A 16,704-nucleotide genomic window follows, 5' to 3' on the forward strand; every position below is an offset into this window, starting at 1 on the left:
GCTACTGCATCCAGTGTTGTTTTCAAAGTTATAGCTGTCCGGCCAAGTTTGTAAAATAATCAATACATAACTCCAAGGGTCAAGTGATATTGGTTTAATGTGAACACAAGTTAATATTTGTTAGGCTTGATGTTTTAACTTGGTTTCTTTTGTGTAGGGGTAAGTGATGCATTTGACTACATCAACATAGTCTCTATATGATAATAAAAATTGAGGTTTTAGTTATTATATAAACTATTCATTAAGCATTATGACCCTTAATTCCTGTATGATTATGAGATTCATAAAAAAAAGGTAATGTACAATAAATGGCAGCATTAAGGTATGTATTTGTTTAGTATAGGTGTAAAGTATTGAATCGATCAGATCAGATACAAGAACAGGCAGGAATTTATTAAAAGAGAAAAACAACCTTTTGTCGAAACAATGTGCTTTACGCATGCATGATTAGTTAAATTAATTAAGGCTTAAATATATAGTGTTCATTAAGAGTATTAAGTGTCTTTATATGGGATTGTGTGTGTGTGTGTGTGTGTCACATCTTCAGGGTAGGAATTGTTGAACAGGCTCTGTAGAATACAGCACTAAATTGACTGAGATTTCTACAACAACCATGACAAAGACTTGTAGTGGAGTCAAGCAAATACATAGCATACAATAATAGCTTTTATCTTTATGCATAACACCATAAATTATGGAAATGTTCAAAACGTATCAAAATGTATATACTAGTTAAATAAAATGGTGTTTTTTCAACCCTTTGTGATTAATTCAGCCTACACTCAACCTGTGATTCTGAACCCCCGAAGGGAGTATTTATAGTCAAGTGTCAAGTAGTCAAGTGCTCATGCGAACACATTCTGACACTCGGGATTTATCCATAGGCATGTCTTTGGTATGTGAACGTTACTAAAAATAGGCACTTTTGTGTTATCCTGCATCTTAACACACAACTCTCAATGGGCACCATTGGCTTGATCTAACTTTTGGTTATCCATGAGTTTAATGGTGTTCTCTGCGTTGAGGACATTTCTTATGAGAGTCTCAAGTCTTCGCTTGATCTTCTTCTGGTCTTCCAACGCACAACTGATCACGATGGCCTGGAATTTCTGATCGATGGCAACAGGTGGCGCCTCCGTCACGCAGGCAGCATGCAGGGCCATCAGACGCTGTCGGCTGCTGCCGGCGTCTTCCAGTAACTTTTTGACAATCTCATCAATCATGGAAGTAGCCTGGCGCAAAGCATCATCCTGCTGGGAACTTCTGATTACTCCAACCGAGACCTCTACGCAGATCGTCCGACCGAGAAGACGGTTGGCTGTCAGACTTAACTCTTCTCTTTCCCCTGAAAAGAAAGCACACTTCAAACCACTGCAATACCATTTCCTGAATCATTTTGTAGGGACGGAGAATGTATATAGATTATTCCCAATTGTTTGAAATAAAAAATAATCACGAAGACAGTGCCATTATACATGGTGCAGGATAGATGAGCTCAACCCAGGGTGACGCACCGTCAGAGATGCTGCGCATTTCTTGACTGTTCTGTAAGGACTGGAGCATTTCCAGGATGGACTCCCTCTCCTGCTCCATCGCGGTCGCTGCTTCGCGTAAAGCCTCCACCCTGACCGTGGAAACAAGAGAATCGTTAAGGGATGAGGACATAGGCGTGACACTCACCAGAAAAGAAAAAAACTGAAAAAGGGAGTCAGCCACAGCCTCCTCCTACGTGGAAACATGCCGGTAGTTTTCGATTGTAAAACATCCGATTAATGGTAGTGCTTATTATAGAAAACGTTTTAAAGGAAAAATACAAAAGTGTCATTATCACATTTTCTACTGACAAACTGACGGTAAAACAAACAGCAATACACTAAAAGCTGTTATATATAAAATAAGTAAAATAAATAAAGTAAAGCCAGCCATCCGGTTTAACGCTGAAAGCCGAAAGCATTCATACCGCATACATACTCTTCAGAAATTGCAATGTCTCGTTATAATGGGTTGCCGATTGTTACAGTAGTAGTAGTCGTAGTAAAAGGCCTATTACTGAATATTACCTAATTTCCAGCTGATCCAAACTTTCTAGCAGGCGCCCAGAACGATCTGCCATGGACATGGTCCTGCTGAACTTGCTCTTGGTCATTTCGTTCATTTTCGCCTGTACTTTAGCCTGGGCCATGATCAAGAAGATTCTTTGAGAGTAAATCTCCACTCGATGAATGCACCTGATGAGAGCGTCTCGCCAAAGCTAACTGTTTTCTCGCCGGCAGCGCCCCAGGCTAAACATCTCCTAACATGGGGCACCACTTCCTCCACGAACCCTCGCGAAGTTTCAGGAACAGTGTAAAACAAACGGGACTTTTTGGCTCCAGCTCCCGTCTCACATAGATAATACAGAATATTCTTTAAAAATCAACAAATTAATAATTTATGTGGATAATGGTTCATATGCTAACATAATCAATCATGTCAGTATGTTTCTCCACAGTTCATGGGCGGCTACTATATGTTAAAGAAGTGACTGAGTTTTCGCGGCCAGCGTGGTGCAATACATGTGCTCCAGTGAATGGACCTACAACAGGTGCCACTAGTGCAGTGTGGGGGTGTCGCCTGGGTGGGTTGTGGGGTGGGGTGGGGGCATCCCAAATGTGCTTAAAGAAAACATGAAGACCCTCCCAGACCAGGGGAAACATGTAGTAAAAGGGATTCAAAGGGTGGAACTTGGGCCAAGTAAAATGCATAGGATAACCCCCAAGCACATTTATGGCAAGTTAAAGACATAAAGGGGTATAGGGGCATAAATGCTTATGAAAGACATTGTGCTATAAAACTGCTATACTACTGGAAACCAGCAGGTACATCTGGTACAACAATTTAAGTAGGGTAGTTTCCCATGCAATTGCAAAAAAAAGAGAAAACAATACTTGACTCAACTAATTTCCCTTGTGTAACCAAATAATTGTTAATGAATGAGCAGTCATTCGTTTAAATCAAGGAACCAGAAGGCATTGGCAAGTGAAACCCCTTTGCTATGCAAATACAAAGACAAAAAAAAGGGCACAGAATTATTAGCTTTATTTTAGAACAGTTTATTAGACTTTCAACTGAAATATAATGTTCTGAACATACACGTGGTAGACAATATTAAACAAGTCTCAAATAATAGACGTTCCTCGTTAGAATTCCAAAAGACTCCTCTGCAGAGCTTCTTCCAAATCTGTAAAATAAAAACAATAAAGAAGAATACTGAACAAATACATGTGGAGGCAGAATACAATACCAAAACAGTGACGTCAGAAAAACTAAATACACGTGAACCCCACTGAGAGGACATCTGGAAAAGCAGTGTGTGTAACATGGGGTGAGTGCGGACAGATTTAGATCCACGCCAACAGGACGCTCTTAAATAACACACACACACACACACACACACACACACACACACACACACACACACACACACACACACACACACACACACACACACACACACACACACACACACACACACACACACACACACACACACACACCAAGGCGAATCCACGTAAACATACCTGGCGACGCTCTCGTTTGGGTCACGCTTATAGCCAACGCTTGTTCCAAATCCACGTCTGCCTCCCCTAGGATTAACACAACAAAACACACACTCTTATCAAGCCACTTATAGTCCTCCCAGTTTCGTTCCATTGAACTGAATACCAGCCTTCATGAAATGACATTGGCAGCTGTGCCGGTGGTTTAATGAAGGCTATGCTCGACCGGTACCGTTTGTTTCGTTGAACACTGCCAGAAACATTCGTATTCAAGACCATAAATCGAGTGCGTCACACTCCATTGGTCCTTGGGCTTCTTAGATGATGGCAAATACAAAACAAACCTGTTGGCGGTTTTGCTTCTGTCGCACTTAAAGCCAAGGCATGTTTCATTTCTTCATCCGAGTCACCTGAAACTGAGTACAGCTGGTTTAATGCTTAGACGCTGATACTCGCTGATACCTGCCCCCGCTGGAACGCTTTAAAGCCTTTAGTTTGTTTCACTCCTTAATGTCTATGATCTCCTCTGTCAGTGTCTATGTGACACACACACACACTTATATATGTAATGGTGTTGAAAGCTGGTCAGGGTATGCCACACTTGGCTACCATGAGCCCACTGCTGTACAACCAACGGTCCTCAGACGCTATGTACCTTCTGGGGCAGCGACATCGTCCGTGCCCAAGACCTTAGCCAATATGACATCGTCAGCACCTGCAACAGTTACAAAGAAAATAAAAATAAATATACCAATCGTGTCTAAACTATTAAAAAACGGTCTTGAGTTGTCAACTAGAAAAAAAATGAATAATAAAAAAAGGGACTTTCCATCCAGATGGGGCTTCATCTCCAGGGCGTCCAGTAGGCCGACGGGGGTGGAGGCTTCACTGCGCCGAAGACCGTGGCAGGGGGCCAGGAGACAATGCTCCGAATGGAAGTGTTCATGGAAAGTGGGCACACTCTCAAAAGTCTCCAGGCAAGCGTTGCACGCTACGTCAAAGGTCTTGGCCAGCTTCAGGGCAGGATGTGTGGTATGGACGTGAGTCTTGATCCGTGCGAAGGACGACACCGTGACGGAGCACGGGGAGCAGACGTATTGGCACTGGCCCTTGGCGGACAGCTTCTTCATGCACTGCGTGAACAACGCCTTCCTCTCGTCGTTGCCCTTCTCCGAGCCCATGCAGGGACACAGGCTCGCCGCCGCTGGACTTCCAGCCCTCGCCTGCGCGTCGTGGTGCTCGCCGCCGGTCCTCGCGCCGGCCGCTGCGTTCCCGCCACCCTCACCGTCGTCCACGCGGTAATAGTCCTTGCTGTGGAGCCTCTCGTAGTGCTCCGTGAACTCCTCCTCCCGCTCGAACTGCATGCTGTCGCAGAGGCCGCAGAAGTAGGCCACGGCCGCGGCCGCCTGCTCGCCGTGCTCGCTCCGGCAGTGTCGGCGCACCGTCGACTCCTTGAAAAACTTCTGGGGACAGTGGCCGCACACAAACCTCTGGAAGCTGTGGCTCGCCACGTTGCCGCAGTGCTCACCTGCCTCCGCCTCCGTGCCGAAGGTCTCCTCACACATCCGGCACATCCACGTCGGACACGGCTCCGGCTCTCGGGGTGGGCGCCGCTCCACTGGAGCCTTCGAGCGGCCGCAGGCGCCGCTGGTCGACGGCTCGGCGACGGCGACCCGCTCCTCGGGCACTTCCTGCTCGACAAAGTAGGTGTGTCTGCTGTGGGCCTCTGCCACGTGCGAGAGGATGTCCTCGTAGCGGGGCATGTCCACCTTGCACCGCCGGCAGTGGTACAGGAAGTTGCTGAGGTGTGCGCCGCCGTGGAAGCGGCACATGTGCAGGCGGGTGATCGACAGGTCACCCATGTGCTTGCCGCACACGCCGCACTGGTGGAAGACCTGGTTGGCGGCCATCAGGTGCTGCTTGGCCGCTGCCTCTTGGGAGAAGTGCAGGCCGCACTCGCAGACCCACGCCAGTGTCGTGGCGCCCGCGTCTCCGTTCGCGGCGGAATCAAGCCTCTGCCTCTTGGCCGGAGCCGAATCCCCTCCGACGTCGCCCCTCTTCCGCTGTGGCGCCGCCGGTGAGCGTCGGCCCCGGCGGGCCGCCTTCTTGGCCCTGCGGGCGCGTTGGATCTCACTGAAGTGGCAGAACTGGAGAACGGCCTTCTCCACCGTTTGGTTGACCTCCACGGCGTGCTGGGTGGACTCTCTGTGGCTCTCCAGCTCCCCCTGGCTGAGAAAGACCTCGCAGCAGAGAGAACACTGGCCGTGCGGCTGCAGCCGCTTCATCATCTGCACCACCGTCTTCTCCGCCTCAGAGACGGCGCGGCCCTGTCTGCAGCATACACTGAGGAGTAAAAACAACAACAGAGGTTAGACGAAGGCCGCACGACGCCAGCCGTCTGGTGAGAATTCACACACGCCATGAGGAAAACATACTTGAAATGCGCTTGAGCTTCCTGATGCGAGGTCAGTGCTTTGCGGCATTCGCTGCACCGCACGTTGAAATCCACGCCTTCGCACAAATCGATGAGGCGACTTTTAGCAGATGAAGGAATGGGAACTGGCAATGCCCTTGCCTTTGAATCTTTATAAAACAGAAGAAAAGTTATGCAGAAAATCGTATCAATGACTTTTTAAGCGATAGGCCTTTAAAAATACAACTATACAATTAAAACGGCTAGAATTGTTTGAGTTTGACTAAAATTGTTGCAATGTACCAAAATGAAACATAACAAAATGTGATCAATTGATGTACCATAAATGTAACATACTAGGTTTCAGCTAGTGTTTAAATATGTATGATGCAGTTCAGATGTTGTCAACGTCCAAACTCACCCTTGATCATGCCGAGGGCGTGGGTGAAATGTTTTTTGGCGGCCATGTGTTGGAGACACTCGTCCCTGAGGTTGAAGAGGAGGTAGCAGGCGGGGCAGGCGAAACACACGATGATCTGGCAGGCCTGAGACATATCGTGGCCCCCGGGGTCCGATGAGGACACCTGAGCAAAAAAAAAAAACATGGCACCATCATTACAGGTCCCATGGGCACAGGGTTGAGCCAGGGATCCCATTTAAAAATCAAATTCATTTACTGGAACTGGAAGCTTCTGCCTTCATAGTTGCCCCTGTTTTCCCATGAAACTGTTTGTATTAACTGTCCTGTCAACATGATCTATAGAAACGACCTGATACTATCACTTTAGTGTTGTATTCACAGGACAACACTAATGGACGAGACACAAAAAATAAACATGACAAAAATTTACTGTTTGTTTTTAACCTTTACCAGACCACACTAATTCCACCAGGAGGAAATGTCCTTGGACCGACACAGCAGTGTAAGCCCACCTTGGACTGGAGGTGGACCTTCCAGGCTTCATGGGTGTCAAAACGGCGGGTGCAGACAACACATGCAAAGACCTCGGAGGGGCTTCCTCTGAGGTGGATGGAGGGGTCGCAAGGGGAGTGGTCAAACCTGTCACATTCAACGACAGAGGTTAAATGGTAAATGGACTGTATTTATACAGCGCTTTTATCAAAAGTGCATTACAATATTGCCTAACATTCACCCATTCATGCACACACCGACGGCGGAGTCAATCTCGTCGGAAGCAGTCAGGGTTTGGTGCCTTGCTCAGGGACAACTCGACACTCAGCTGGGAGGAGCTGGGGATCGAACCAGCAACCTTGCGGTTACCAGCCAACCCGCTCTACCTCCTGAGCTACTGCCGCCCGGTTAGCTCAGGAGGTAGGTTAGCTTCTGCAGTGCCATAGTTAGAAAGACGCCCATAGGAATGCATTTTCACCTTTTCAAATGACCCTCAATAAGGGGAATGTTGTCAAACACTTTCCCACAGTTGACCACAGGACAGGTGTGTCTGGAGGTACTCCCAGTGGGGAAAGAGCCTCGCTGGGGCCTTCCCCTTCCGGCGTTCACCACACCTGGTCGGACACCTGGATCAAGACAATGGTAAAACAACAGTAAAACAACAGCCACCAAGTACTGCCGTCATGGTGACATTGCAACCACCGTGCATTAAGAATTTTTTTGTCAGATACCTGGCATCTTCAACCACATTTCCACACACCGCTTTGCATCATAGTTGGTTCTTTCCGTCGCGGCAAACGCCAGCTCCTGACGTCCATGAGCCCTTTGTGACATCTGCTTCTCCTTAATTAAGACAACAAAAGACAATGCTGTAAAATACTAGCAATAGCTTTTTATTTAAGAAATCTAATTATTATTAGTATTAATATATATAAATATATAAAATCCAAATAAATTACAAATGGTGTGATTTAGATAATAGAAGAACCACCTTGTTTACTTAAAGGACAATTCCGGTATTTTCAACATTAAACCCCCTTTCTGGCTTGTCTAGGATGAAAGAGTGGTTGATACCGAAATTTTTACTATTGGTCCTGTCTCTGGTATTTGGCTGTGTGTTCGTTGTGTGTTCCAAATCAAGTATCGTAGCGACAGTTTCTGTCATGTTTTATTTGGCATTATGTAAATCCATTGATTTCTGTTGGAACACGAAACGGAAAGGGTTGTAGTCTTTTCGCTCAGTCTAGCCCTACTGTTGATACGGAGAACCAAGCAAAAGACTACAACCAAATGTAAACAGCCCAATTTCCGTTTCCGGTTCCGGTCTTTGTTTCAATGGGATTTACAAAATGCCTAATAAAACACACGACAGAAACTGTATTTCGCTATGATACTTGATTTGGAACATCAACAAACACCACTAACTACTGGGTTTAGGGTTGTTTTAAGGAGAGGTTTGTGAATGCCCATAGCCAGCCATTCTGAAGCAGGCAGGGGCGATTCTAATTGAGCCAAATACCCTAGACAGGACCAATAGTCTATAATAATAATAAATTTCAGTGTCAACCACTCTATTTCATCCTAGACAAATCAGAAAGGGGGCTCAATGTTCAAAATACCGGAATTTTCCTTTAAAGAAAAGGTGTTAGGTCCTGTTTCAGCCACAAGATGACACTGTTGTGTCCTCAAAGTGCACCTTACCTCGACAGCCATAACTAGGCCTACATCAATTACTTCAATGAAGTGACTGAAATACACCTGTCCAGATTGTGGACATACCAAAATATACTTGAAACTGATTTAAATGTGACAGCAGGTGCAACAGATGTTATCCGTTTATCCTGACATATGAAATACTTCAGTTGAAGATTAAATTACATTTATTTAGCTGACGCTTTTGTCCAAAGCGAATCATTCCAGTACAAACAAGAACAAACAAGATTCCTAAGAAAAGCAAAAAAAATGCTTTTATTTATATAATAAAGAAGTGCTCCAACATAGAAACAAGAGATATATCTATTTTTTTTCTTTATGGGTCAAGATGCAGACATAAGAAAAAACATTTAACTACTCCAATAGGCTATACTTAAAAACCTACAATCACCTATTAGGTCACAACATTATCAGCAACAACCCGTCTGGTTTAGTGCCAGCTTTACCTCAAAGTAGTGATTGACCAATATATTGGCCGGCCAATATTATGCCGCTTTTCCACCGCCAGTACCAACTCGACTCGACTCGACTCGCCTCAACTCGGTTTGGTTGCGTTTCCATCTAAAAAAGTACCTCTTCAATGTGGGCGGGTCGTAGAAAAGAACCTCTCCACCATGGGCGGGTCGTCATTAGGTTTTAATCACGGGAGACGCGATTCCCGGGAAATCTGAATCTGATCAAGACTATTTCCTGATTCCCGGGAAAGGTTATGATGGGAAATAAAATAAAATAAAAAGCGCAATGACTGCGCGTCTATTGTTGTCATACGGTAACGTTGATAGAGGCGAAACTCGAGCCCTAGGAAAGGAACGACACTGAAACGAAACAGCGAAACGCTGATCCTCCGGAGCCGGTCCGTGGACTCCAGCCACGCCGGACACACACAACCACGCCCGACACACATAACGACGCGCAGCCTAACTCTAGCCCCGGGAAAGGAGCGACACACACGGCGAAACGCTGATCAGTGTCCCCCTCGGGAGCGGATTCGTGGACTCCAACCACGCCGGACACAACTTAACTTTGAATGATTACTCCCATTTACAGCCGCTGGCCAATCAGTTACCAGCAGCCTGTATACGTCACACAAAAGTACCTACTCCGCTCGCTTGGAACCTCGACGGAGGTAGTACTAAAAAGAAGTACCCGGTACTAGGTACCAGGTACTTTTTTTGCCAATGGAAACGCAAAAAAGGCGTGGCGAGTCGAGTCGAGTCGAGCTGGTACTGGCGGTGGAAAAGCGGCATTATCGTCCGATATTTGCGTTTATTGTGTATCGGCATCGGCTGATTTTTTTTCGACAACATCATTGTGTCATTTTTATGATGTAAATTGAGGGAGCAAAAGCAGTATCGGCTCCAAGTATCGGCTCAAGAAAATCGGCAGCCCGTATCGGTCATCGGCTGATGAAAATTACTTTTAAAAATCGGTATCGCCCCTAAAAAAAAATCCATATCGGTTGATCCCTACCTTAAAGGCTTTACATTTGTCTGCTCTCTCCTGCTTCTCGGCAGCCACTCGACGCATGAGCCGGTCCAGCGTGGAAGCGACTTGTGCTTTCTGTCGCTCAATCTTATCTTCAATCTAGAGAAGGAGTCAAAGTAGTTCCAGGTTCAGGTTAGGATGCGGCCAGAAACCCCCCAACCCCACCAAATCAAGTATGTTCTAAACTATATATCATAACTAACCATTATGTATAATTCCCCAACTCACCACTTCACTCAAACCCCCGTCCTCGTCGCTGTCACTCACAATATCAATACAATCCAACACTGGTCTGAGGGGGGCTTCCTGAAATGAAAAAGTAACAATTTATCGTTATATATATATATACATACATATATACAGTATATAACAATGCTTATATACTATACTTCTAGTATATATAACATAGTGAAGATAAAAATATTGTGTAACAAAACTGGGAATGATGAGTTTCATTGGTGCGTGTGTGTGTGTGGAATCGATTTGCCAATTTCAAACTTTTAACTAATTTGCTACACAGTGACTGCATATCAAACAGTGACCAGTACTCACTGATACAAAGCGGACCTCCTCGTCCGCCGCCTCGTCTTCTTCCATTGAAGATGACATCTGGAAAACGGTCTCCTGGACTTTGCGCCGAACGAAGCTGCTTAGGTTTACATTGGTTTTGCATTAATAACGATACAATATTGTAAGAAAGGGGTAAAATGACAGCTCGGGTCGGGTGTATAGATCATATCCAGAACATCAAGTTAACTTTACATGTTTGCACACACAACAAAAAATCTGTGTGCCGCATTGCAGCACATTTTATATGTTGTATGTTGTTTGGTAAATATTTTAATAGCACATTTGGAGGATGGGGGAAACGAAATGTCGGTCCTCTATGTAATGTTGCACGTCCGGTCTGACAATAAAGTTCACTTTGACTTTGATTTTGCAGAGTAAAAAAAAAAAAAATCAGAAATCATGCTAGCAAGCTACACGTAGTTAGCCCGTACCCCTACGTACGTCCACTAAAAGTATCTTCTCCACACTAGACGTGTCTACACACTTCTGTCCCGAATCATGATACAAAAAAACTGTCAAACAAATCGAAGGCAAACCGTTAAAAGACACCGAACACAATGTAAACAACACGCGTGGACCCACCTGCCGTACCTCGTAGCCTCTGCTGCTCCGCTCGGATTTGAACGCTTCCCTCTCTGCGTCCTACGTCACGGCGGTCCGTATATGGTCCGTTTCCTCCCAGGCTTCTCCTCTGCGCGGACGAGAGTAGTGGTGTGTTCCAGATGCCTCGAACACCACCACTGGATAGCACCTGATAGCACCAGCAGCCTGGTGCTATCCAGTTGTATGGTACGCCGGTACGTGCTCGTAAGGTGTAATGGTGTGTTCCAGATGCCTCGGACACCAGCCTTCCGAGGTACAAGTGGGGAAATCTCCCAGCTTTTTTGCCCTGCGGCATTTCTCGGAGGCACGCCCCCTTTTGGGCGCGCCTCGGAATTCTGAGAGTAGACCGAGCTCAGTGATGACGCTCACTTTATTCCGGTCACCAATGTATGCATTGCACGGTCTTGCTGTGCGTGCAATACAATGTAAAGTTGTGTTGTTTGTTTTCGAGCTGGTTTGCTAAAGAGGCTAATGTACCTAACAATAACAATGACATGACACGATCACAAAGTCGAACGGGAAGCGACTGTGTTCTTCGTAGGCGGAATCCGGAAAAAGTCCCACCTCAAGCGCTAGGATTGCCTTTCAGTCAAACTCGCACGCAACTCCTAATCCTAATAACCATAACCCTATCAGAGAAATGCGTTTGACTAACGTTAGTTTAATATACATTACAATTTAAGTTACCTACCCTGCGGTCACGTCACGGATTTCAGCCTTTTCGGATTGGGATTCAGGGATTTAAACCAACATAATGATAATCTCCGGCTATCCCTTCATTAATATTCAAGATTCTTCCGGATTCCGCCTACGAAAAACACGCAAACGGCAAAGCAGTAAGTGCTGCAAGCCAGGAAATTACGTCACGTTCTCGCTAGAGCAGGTCGGACGTGGCGGCGTACCATACAAATGGATAGCGCCATCATTTCCCATAGATATTTTGACCGAGAGGACCGGGAGCCTCGGAGGCGGGACTTATTCTTCAGAGGTCTATGACCTAGAGAGGCCTGGCCAATAAGAAAGCATTCCGCAAATGGAACAGCCATCGCACCAATGGGATTGCCCCGGGGGGCGGGTCTTTGGTTTCCGTCGGCTACGAGGCAGTAAACGATGGAGGTAGCGGTGTGTTCATCACACTAGTTGGCTGTTGGAATTTACGCCTACAGTCGGAATACTTCAACTTTAGTTTTCTGTAAACGAGCTTGAATCCATGTCGCCTCACATTCGTGTTTAAATCTTCGAGCTGGCTTTAACCGGGCCGGTTCTTGTACATGTGATATACGTGGCGAGCGGTTAAATCCGCTTTTACCATGTTATGATAGCTAGCCCCTTCTAGCTAACGTGCTAACGGTACTGCTCTGCTGCAGAGGAGGTGATAATTAGCTAGCAAGCGAGCTAGGGAGGCTTGTCTGCTGGGTTGTTTCCACCAGTCTGGTACTTTGTTCCTATTAACGCGAGCTGAAAAGGTTAGCTGTGGGACAATGTGTTTGGTACCAAAGTAATGTAAGTATCACGATATAAGCAGTGCATATACCATGACATGTGGACCCTCTGGAGTGCAGCCTAATCCCGGCTAGCGGAGCACGGCGTTACCCCATCCTCCGGCTCGGGCTAGTCCTTGGAACAAAAACATCTTGGGAATGTTCCGTCATTACTTATTCACGTTCGGGTCTCACTTTAACCACGCACTTTAGACATGTCTCACCCAATGGCATGTACACTACACTGCATGGCATGTATTGCAAATTGTGCTTCCTCTTTTTGTCATCCTGCTGGACTATAATCCAGGACTGGGAGTCCAGTAACGTTAGTAGCTAGCAGACGGGCCACTGCGGCGTACAGACCCCCGCCGTGTGGGCACCACCATCTAGCAAAGTGTGGCTCATTCTACATACACTCAATGTTTACAATGTGCTGGTATAGCCTTACTGTGTTTATCTGTACTAATAACAGGCTGCACTTAGGTTGACATGTATCGTTGGAAATATGGCATAGATCTTTATTGACAATGTTATTGCGATCCCGACTGTTTCAGGGAGATCAGCATAACGGTGGATTCTATATGCAGAGGATTAACCATCTCGCCCCGTGGACCTACGGAATGATTTTCGCGTTAAAATGATGTGTTCGGTCCATCAAGAACTCCACCAACGCTACAGACACGGTTGCAACACATCTGGAATGATCAGACTGGTTAAACAAACCCCTGTGCTTGTGGTAGTGTTATTCAGTGTGCTTAAGGGAAATGTGTCCGTGAGGATTTAGAATGGCACACGTATAACATTATCATTAAAGTGAATTGGTGTAACACGAAGAACAAGCCAGGTAGACACAGGTAAACAAACGAGGACCTCAAGAAACATGGCTTCGGTTTGGAAGAGACTGCAGCGTGTGGGGAAGCATGCGTCCAAATTCCAGTTCGTGGCATCGTATCAGGAGCTCATGGTGGAATGCACTAAGAAATGGTGAGTTGGGAATACTTATTACACACTATAGTCGTGAAACCTTATTTTTCAACGAAAAACGCTGTCAAAACATAAACGCCTGGCTCGGTTTCTTGTGCTGGAATGCTGTGCTGGTCGCTGTCTCTTGTTCCGGCGGGTCATAATTTCACACACTGACACACCGTGGTGTGCGGGCATGTCTGCTTGTTGGGAGGGGCCGATGGGATGGTGAAATAGCTGCTGTTTTTTTCAGCAGCTTTATGGAATTTGTTCTTCAGTAATTTTAAGTTTCTAGAAATCTTGAGTTGCAGACTCATTACTAAAACGGATCCAACGTTCCACCTCTTTTAAATGGTTGTCTTTTATGTGTGTTTTTTCTGAATGCCTAATCACCAGGCTATGCACATTTTTACTATGATCATGATGTATTCAGCTTCAGCAATGTGGGCCTTTTGAAGACCACACCTGCAGTGGAGTAGATCAAAATGAGTTGCTTACATTTGTAAAAAAAATTAGTAAGTGGAATGTGGAATAAAGACTTTGCCCCGAGACGTGCCTTTTCAGGGGGTTGCCCGAGGCATGTTTAACACAGACCTACATGGCCTCAACCTGGGGCAGATATTGGGGAATGGAATGATAAAAATGTACAACACTTCCCTGAGCCAATGACTCGTTTGACCTAAGCTTATTGTACCTAGCATAAGCTTTTCTAGCAGTCGGACCTCCTCTCCGTTGTTGGTTTCCCAGGGTTATGGATAAAGACTGACCAAAACAGTTTTAAAGTCACTTATTAAATACTCATTGAAACTGACACTGGCCAGCCAGACATGTTATATAATGTAGGTTTATACCTGACGCAGAAAATGTGCTGGTTCCCTATTCAGTTAGGTATTTTGCGGACCCTATGTCATGGCACTGGAGCTTTTAATCTATATCGAGAGCAGGTTGAACAATTATCATTGGGTGGAAAGTTGATTGTGCCTTAACCTAGTATTTAATATGCCTTTTAGATCACCTTTCTTCTTTTCATTTTCATCTTTTTTCAGACGGTTCTCAATATGCTGTACAAAAAACTGAAACACATGAGACCAAGTAAAGGGACAGAAAGGACAACATGGTCATGTTGTCACAGTGAACATTTATATCTGTCCTATGACCTATTTATTTGCATCTCTTTATTGAACATCCATTCTACGGTGATGGTGTTGTCTATTTTCCGCTTGGCGAGTAAATCTTGGCAGAATATCCACCACGCTGGCCGGTAAATGTAATGAAATATCTGGCAATGATGGCGTGCGCCTCAACAGTGTCGCTTAACTAGTAGGGCACAAGGCGGTTGGGCGAAGGAAGGCCAGCAACAGACCGTCTCGAGTGCTCCTTCAGTTCATCATACTGGACATCAGCTGCTCGACAACACAGCTATCCACTGAACTCACTTTTCGCCAGTCTGCTGCTAGCTACCATAAATTACATAACTACTATGTGTAGGGAAGGGGATCAGGACCCGGTTCTCCAAACCCGGTTCTTCCAAATTTCTCAAAACCCGAAGATCCATAAGGTCCACGATGCGAGTTGCTATTGCTAACAGTCGGCCAAATGAGCATGCATTTTCTTGTCCGAGGCTTTCGTTGGCCCTCACTGCCGCACCCTACTTATGGGTTGTCTAGATTGTTAATGCGCATTAAATGACTTAGTTGATTGGCCAGAGATCCGAGTCCCAGGACACGCACGCAGCACTATCTCCTGCACGCCCTTAATGAAATGTACACAGAGAGGGCCGGTTATAGAGTGGGCCGGCAGAAATGTTGTGGATATTTAGTCGGCCCACCGGCCCAACGATATAATGGCCCGACGGGGTTTGTCCCGGTAAAGGGGCAGGAAAGGGAGAAATGCATTGGCAGCTTTCGCTAATGTTCAGGTGTATAAGTAGGCCTATGTTATAAGCTTTACATCATTTCCAGACAATCGTGATTCCTGGAACCTTAGTGTGGGACATGACAGGAATTACATATTTGAAAAAGGGGAATCATAACTATAGCTGCGTTTTGACCGCAGGATCTTTCCCTAGGACTAGGGACCATTAGAGGACCATACAGTCCACTTATTGTGTCCATAGTGGTAAACTACAATCTCCACGGATGCATTAAAGAATGCTCATCCACTCCGCAAACTGACATTTATTTGCTTCCCTATTTTACAATCAAATTCCATAATAATAACTATCTAAATACATAGGATATCTTCATGATAGTACGGAGCAGTTCTTTCCGTACTCCCTGGCTGTATGAGGTTCAGGGTTTAACCAGTCCATTTCACTTCCGCGATTCTTATTGAAAAATGCAGCATATTCGCTTCGTAACTGATGCAAATAGTTAACACGATTTTTAATGTGAAGTGGAGACTCACCGCATTGATATTTGGTTTCTCACCAGTTTCCAAGAAGTGCAGCCTTATGATCCAAGTGTCCCGCCGGGTGTTTTGTTTACTTTCCTCAGAAATGCAAGCGTCATGAGACCATCCTGATGTCATGCAAATTCTCTTTCTGTCTTCAGATCAGTCTGGCCTTCATCCCGTTCAAAGTTTTGAAATAAAAAAATGCTAAGACCAACCAGTGCTCAGGTGGGAGAGACCAACCAGTGCTTCAGTTCATGACAAATAAGGAGCGCCCCAGTCTGCCCAAGTAAAGAAATAATGGTTATGCCCAAGGAAGCAAACTAAGCTCATAACAGTTTTACCTGCAATAAAGTAAATATCTTTGTTAAAAGATTAGCAGAATTCACCACCTAAGGCTTTTTTCATAGAATTAGAATATTTACTTTACTTCTAACCGGATTCGGCAAGAGAAAAGAGAGCATGAGGGGCACACTGGAGTTTTTTGAAGTGTGTGTGTGTGTGTGTGTGTGTGTGTGTGTGTGTGTGTGTGTGTGTGTGTGTGTGTGTGTGTGTGTGTGTGTGTGTGTGTGTGTGTGTGTGTGTGTGTGTGTGTGTGTGTGTGTGTGTGTGTGTGCGTGCGCGCGCGCTGCA

General features: G+C 45.6%; 3 protein-coding genes across 9 annotated transcripts in view; 1 reads left to right on the plus strand and 2 right to left on the minus strand.

Moving 5' to 3' along the window:
- Positions 1-372: 372 nt before the first annotated feature.
- bag2 (BCL2 associated athanogene 2) lies at positions 373-2,302 on the minus strand. The gene is made up of 3 exons (XM_084470597.1): positions 2,061-2,302; positions 1,515-1,624; positions 373-1,345 (listed from the first exon to the last, which is right to left on the minus strand). The coding sequence occupies exons 1-3, from the start codon at positions 2,180-2,182 to the stop codon at positions 957-959; spliced, it is 621 nt and encodes a 206-aa protein (XP_084326723.1). The 5' UTR covers positions 2,183-2,302; the 3' UTR covers positions 373-956.
- A 757-nt stretch (positions 2,303-3,059) lies between these two features.
- On the minus strand, positions 3,060-16,571 carry znf451 (zinc finger protein 451). Of its 6 annotated transcripts, none has more exons than XM_084470302.1 (15): positions 16,110-16,571; positions 11,216-11,324; positions 10,616-10,709; positions 10,292-10,369; positions 10,049-10,162; positions 7,597-7,708; positions 7,344-7,491; positions 6,886-7,012; positions 6,374-6,536; positions 5,975-6,122; positions 4,368-5,882; positions 4,195-4,253; positions 3,884-3,955; positions 3,561-3,626; positions 3,060-3,220 (listed from the first exon to the last, which is right to left on the minus strand). In XM_084470302.1, the coding sequence occupies exons 3-15, from the start codon at positions 10,670-10,672 to the stop codon at positions 3,180-3,182; spliced, it is 2,700 nt and encodes an 899-aa protein (XP_084326428.1). In that variant the 5' UTR covers positions 10,673-10,709; positions 11,216-11,324; positions 16,110-16,571; the 3' UTR covers positions 3,060-3,179. The 6 variants fall into 6 exon arrangements, with proteins under 6 accessions (XP_084326428.1, XP_084326430.1, XP_084326427.1 ...); XM_084470304.1 differs by having other exon boundaries at positions 11,225-11,324; positions 16,087-16,571; XM_084470301.1 differs by having other exon boundaries at positions 16,087-16,571.
- Positions 13,571-16,704, plus strand: part of ehbp1 (EH domain binding protein 1) — a 118,829-nt gene continuing 115,695 nt past the window's right edge. For both annotated transcript variants that reach the window (XM_084470300.1, XM_084470299.1), the window contains exon 1: positions 13,571-13,701. In XM_084470300.1, the coding sequence (XP_084326426.1) occupies positions 13,598-13,701 (104 nt within the window). In that variant the 5' untranslated portion in view covers positions 13,571-13,597. The remainder of the gene's footprint in view (positions 13,702-16,704) is intronic.

This window comes from Micromesistius poutassou (assembly GCF_964030765.1).
Source record: "Micromesistius poutassou genome assembly, chromosome: 7".
NCBI lineage: Eukaryota > Metazoa > Chordata > Actinopteri > Gadiformes > Gadidae > Micromesistius > Micromesistius poutassou.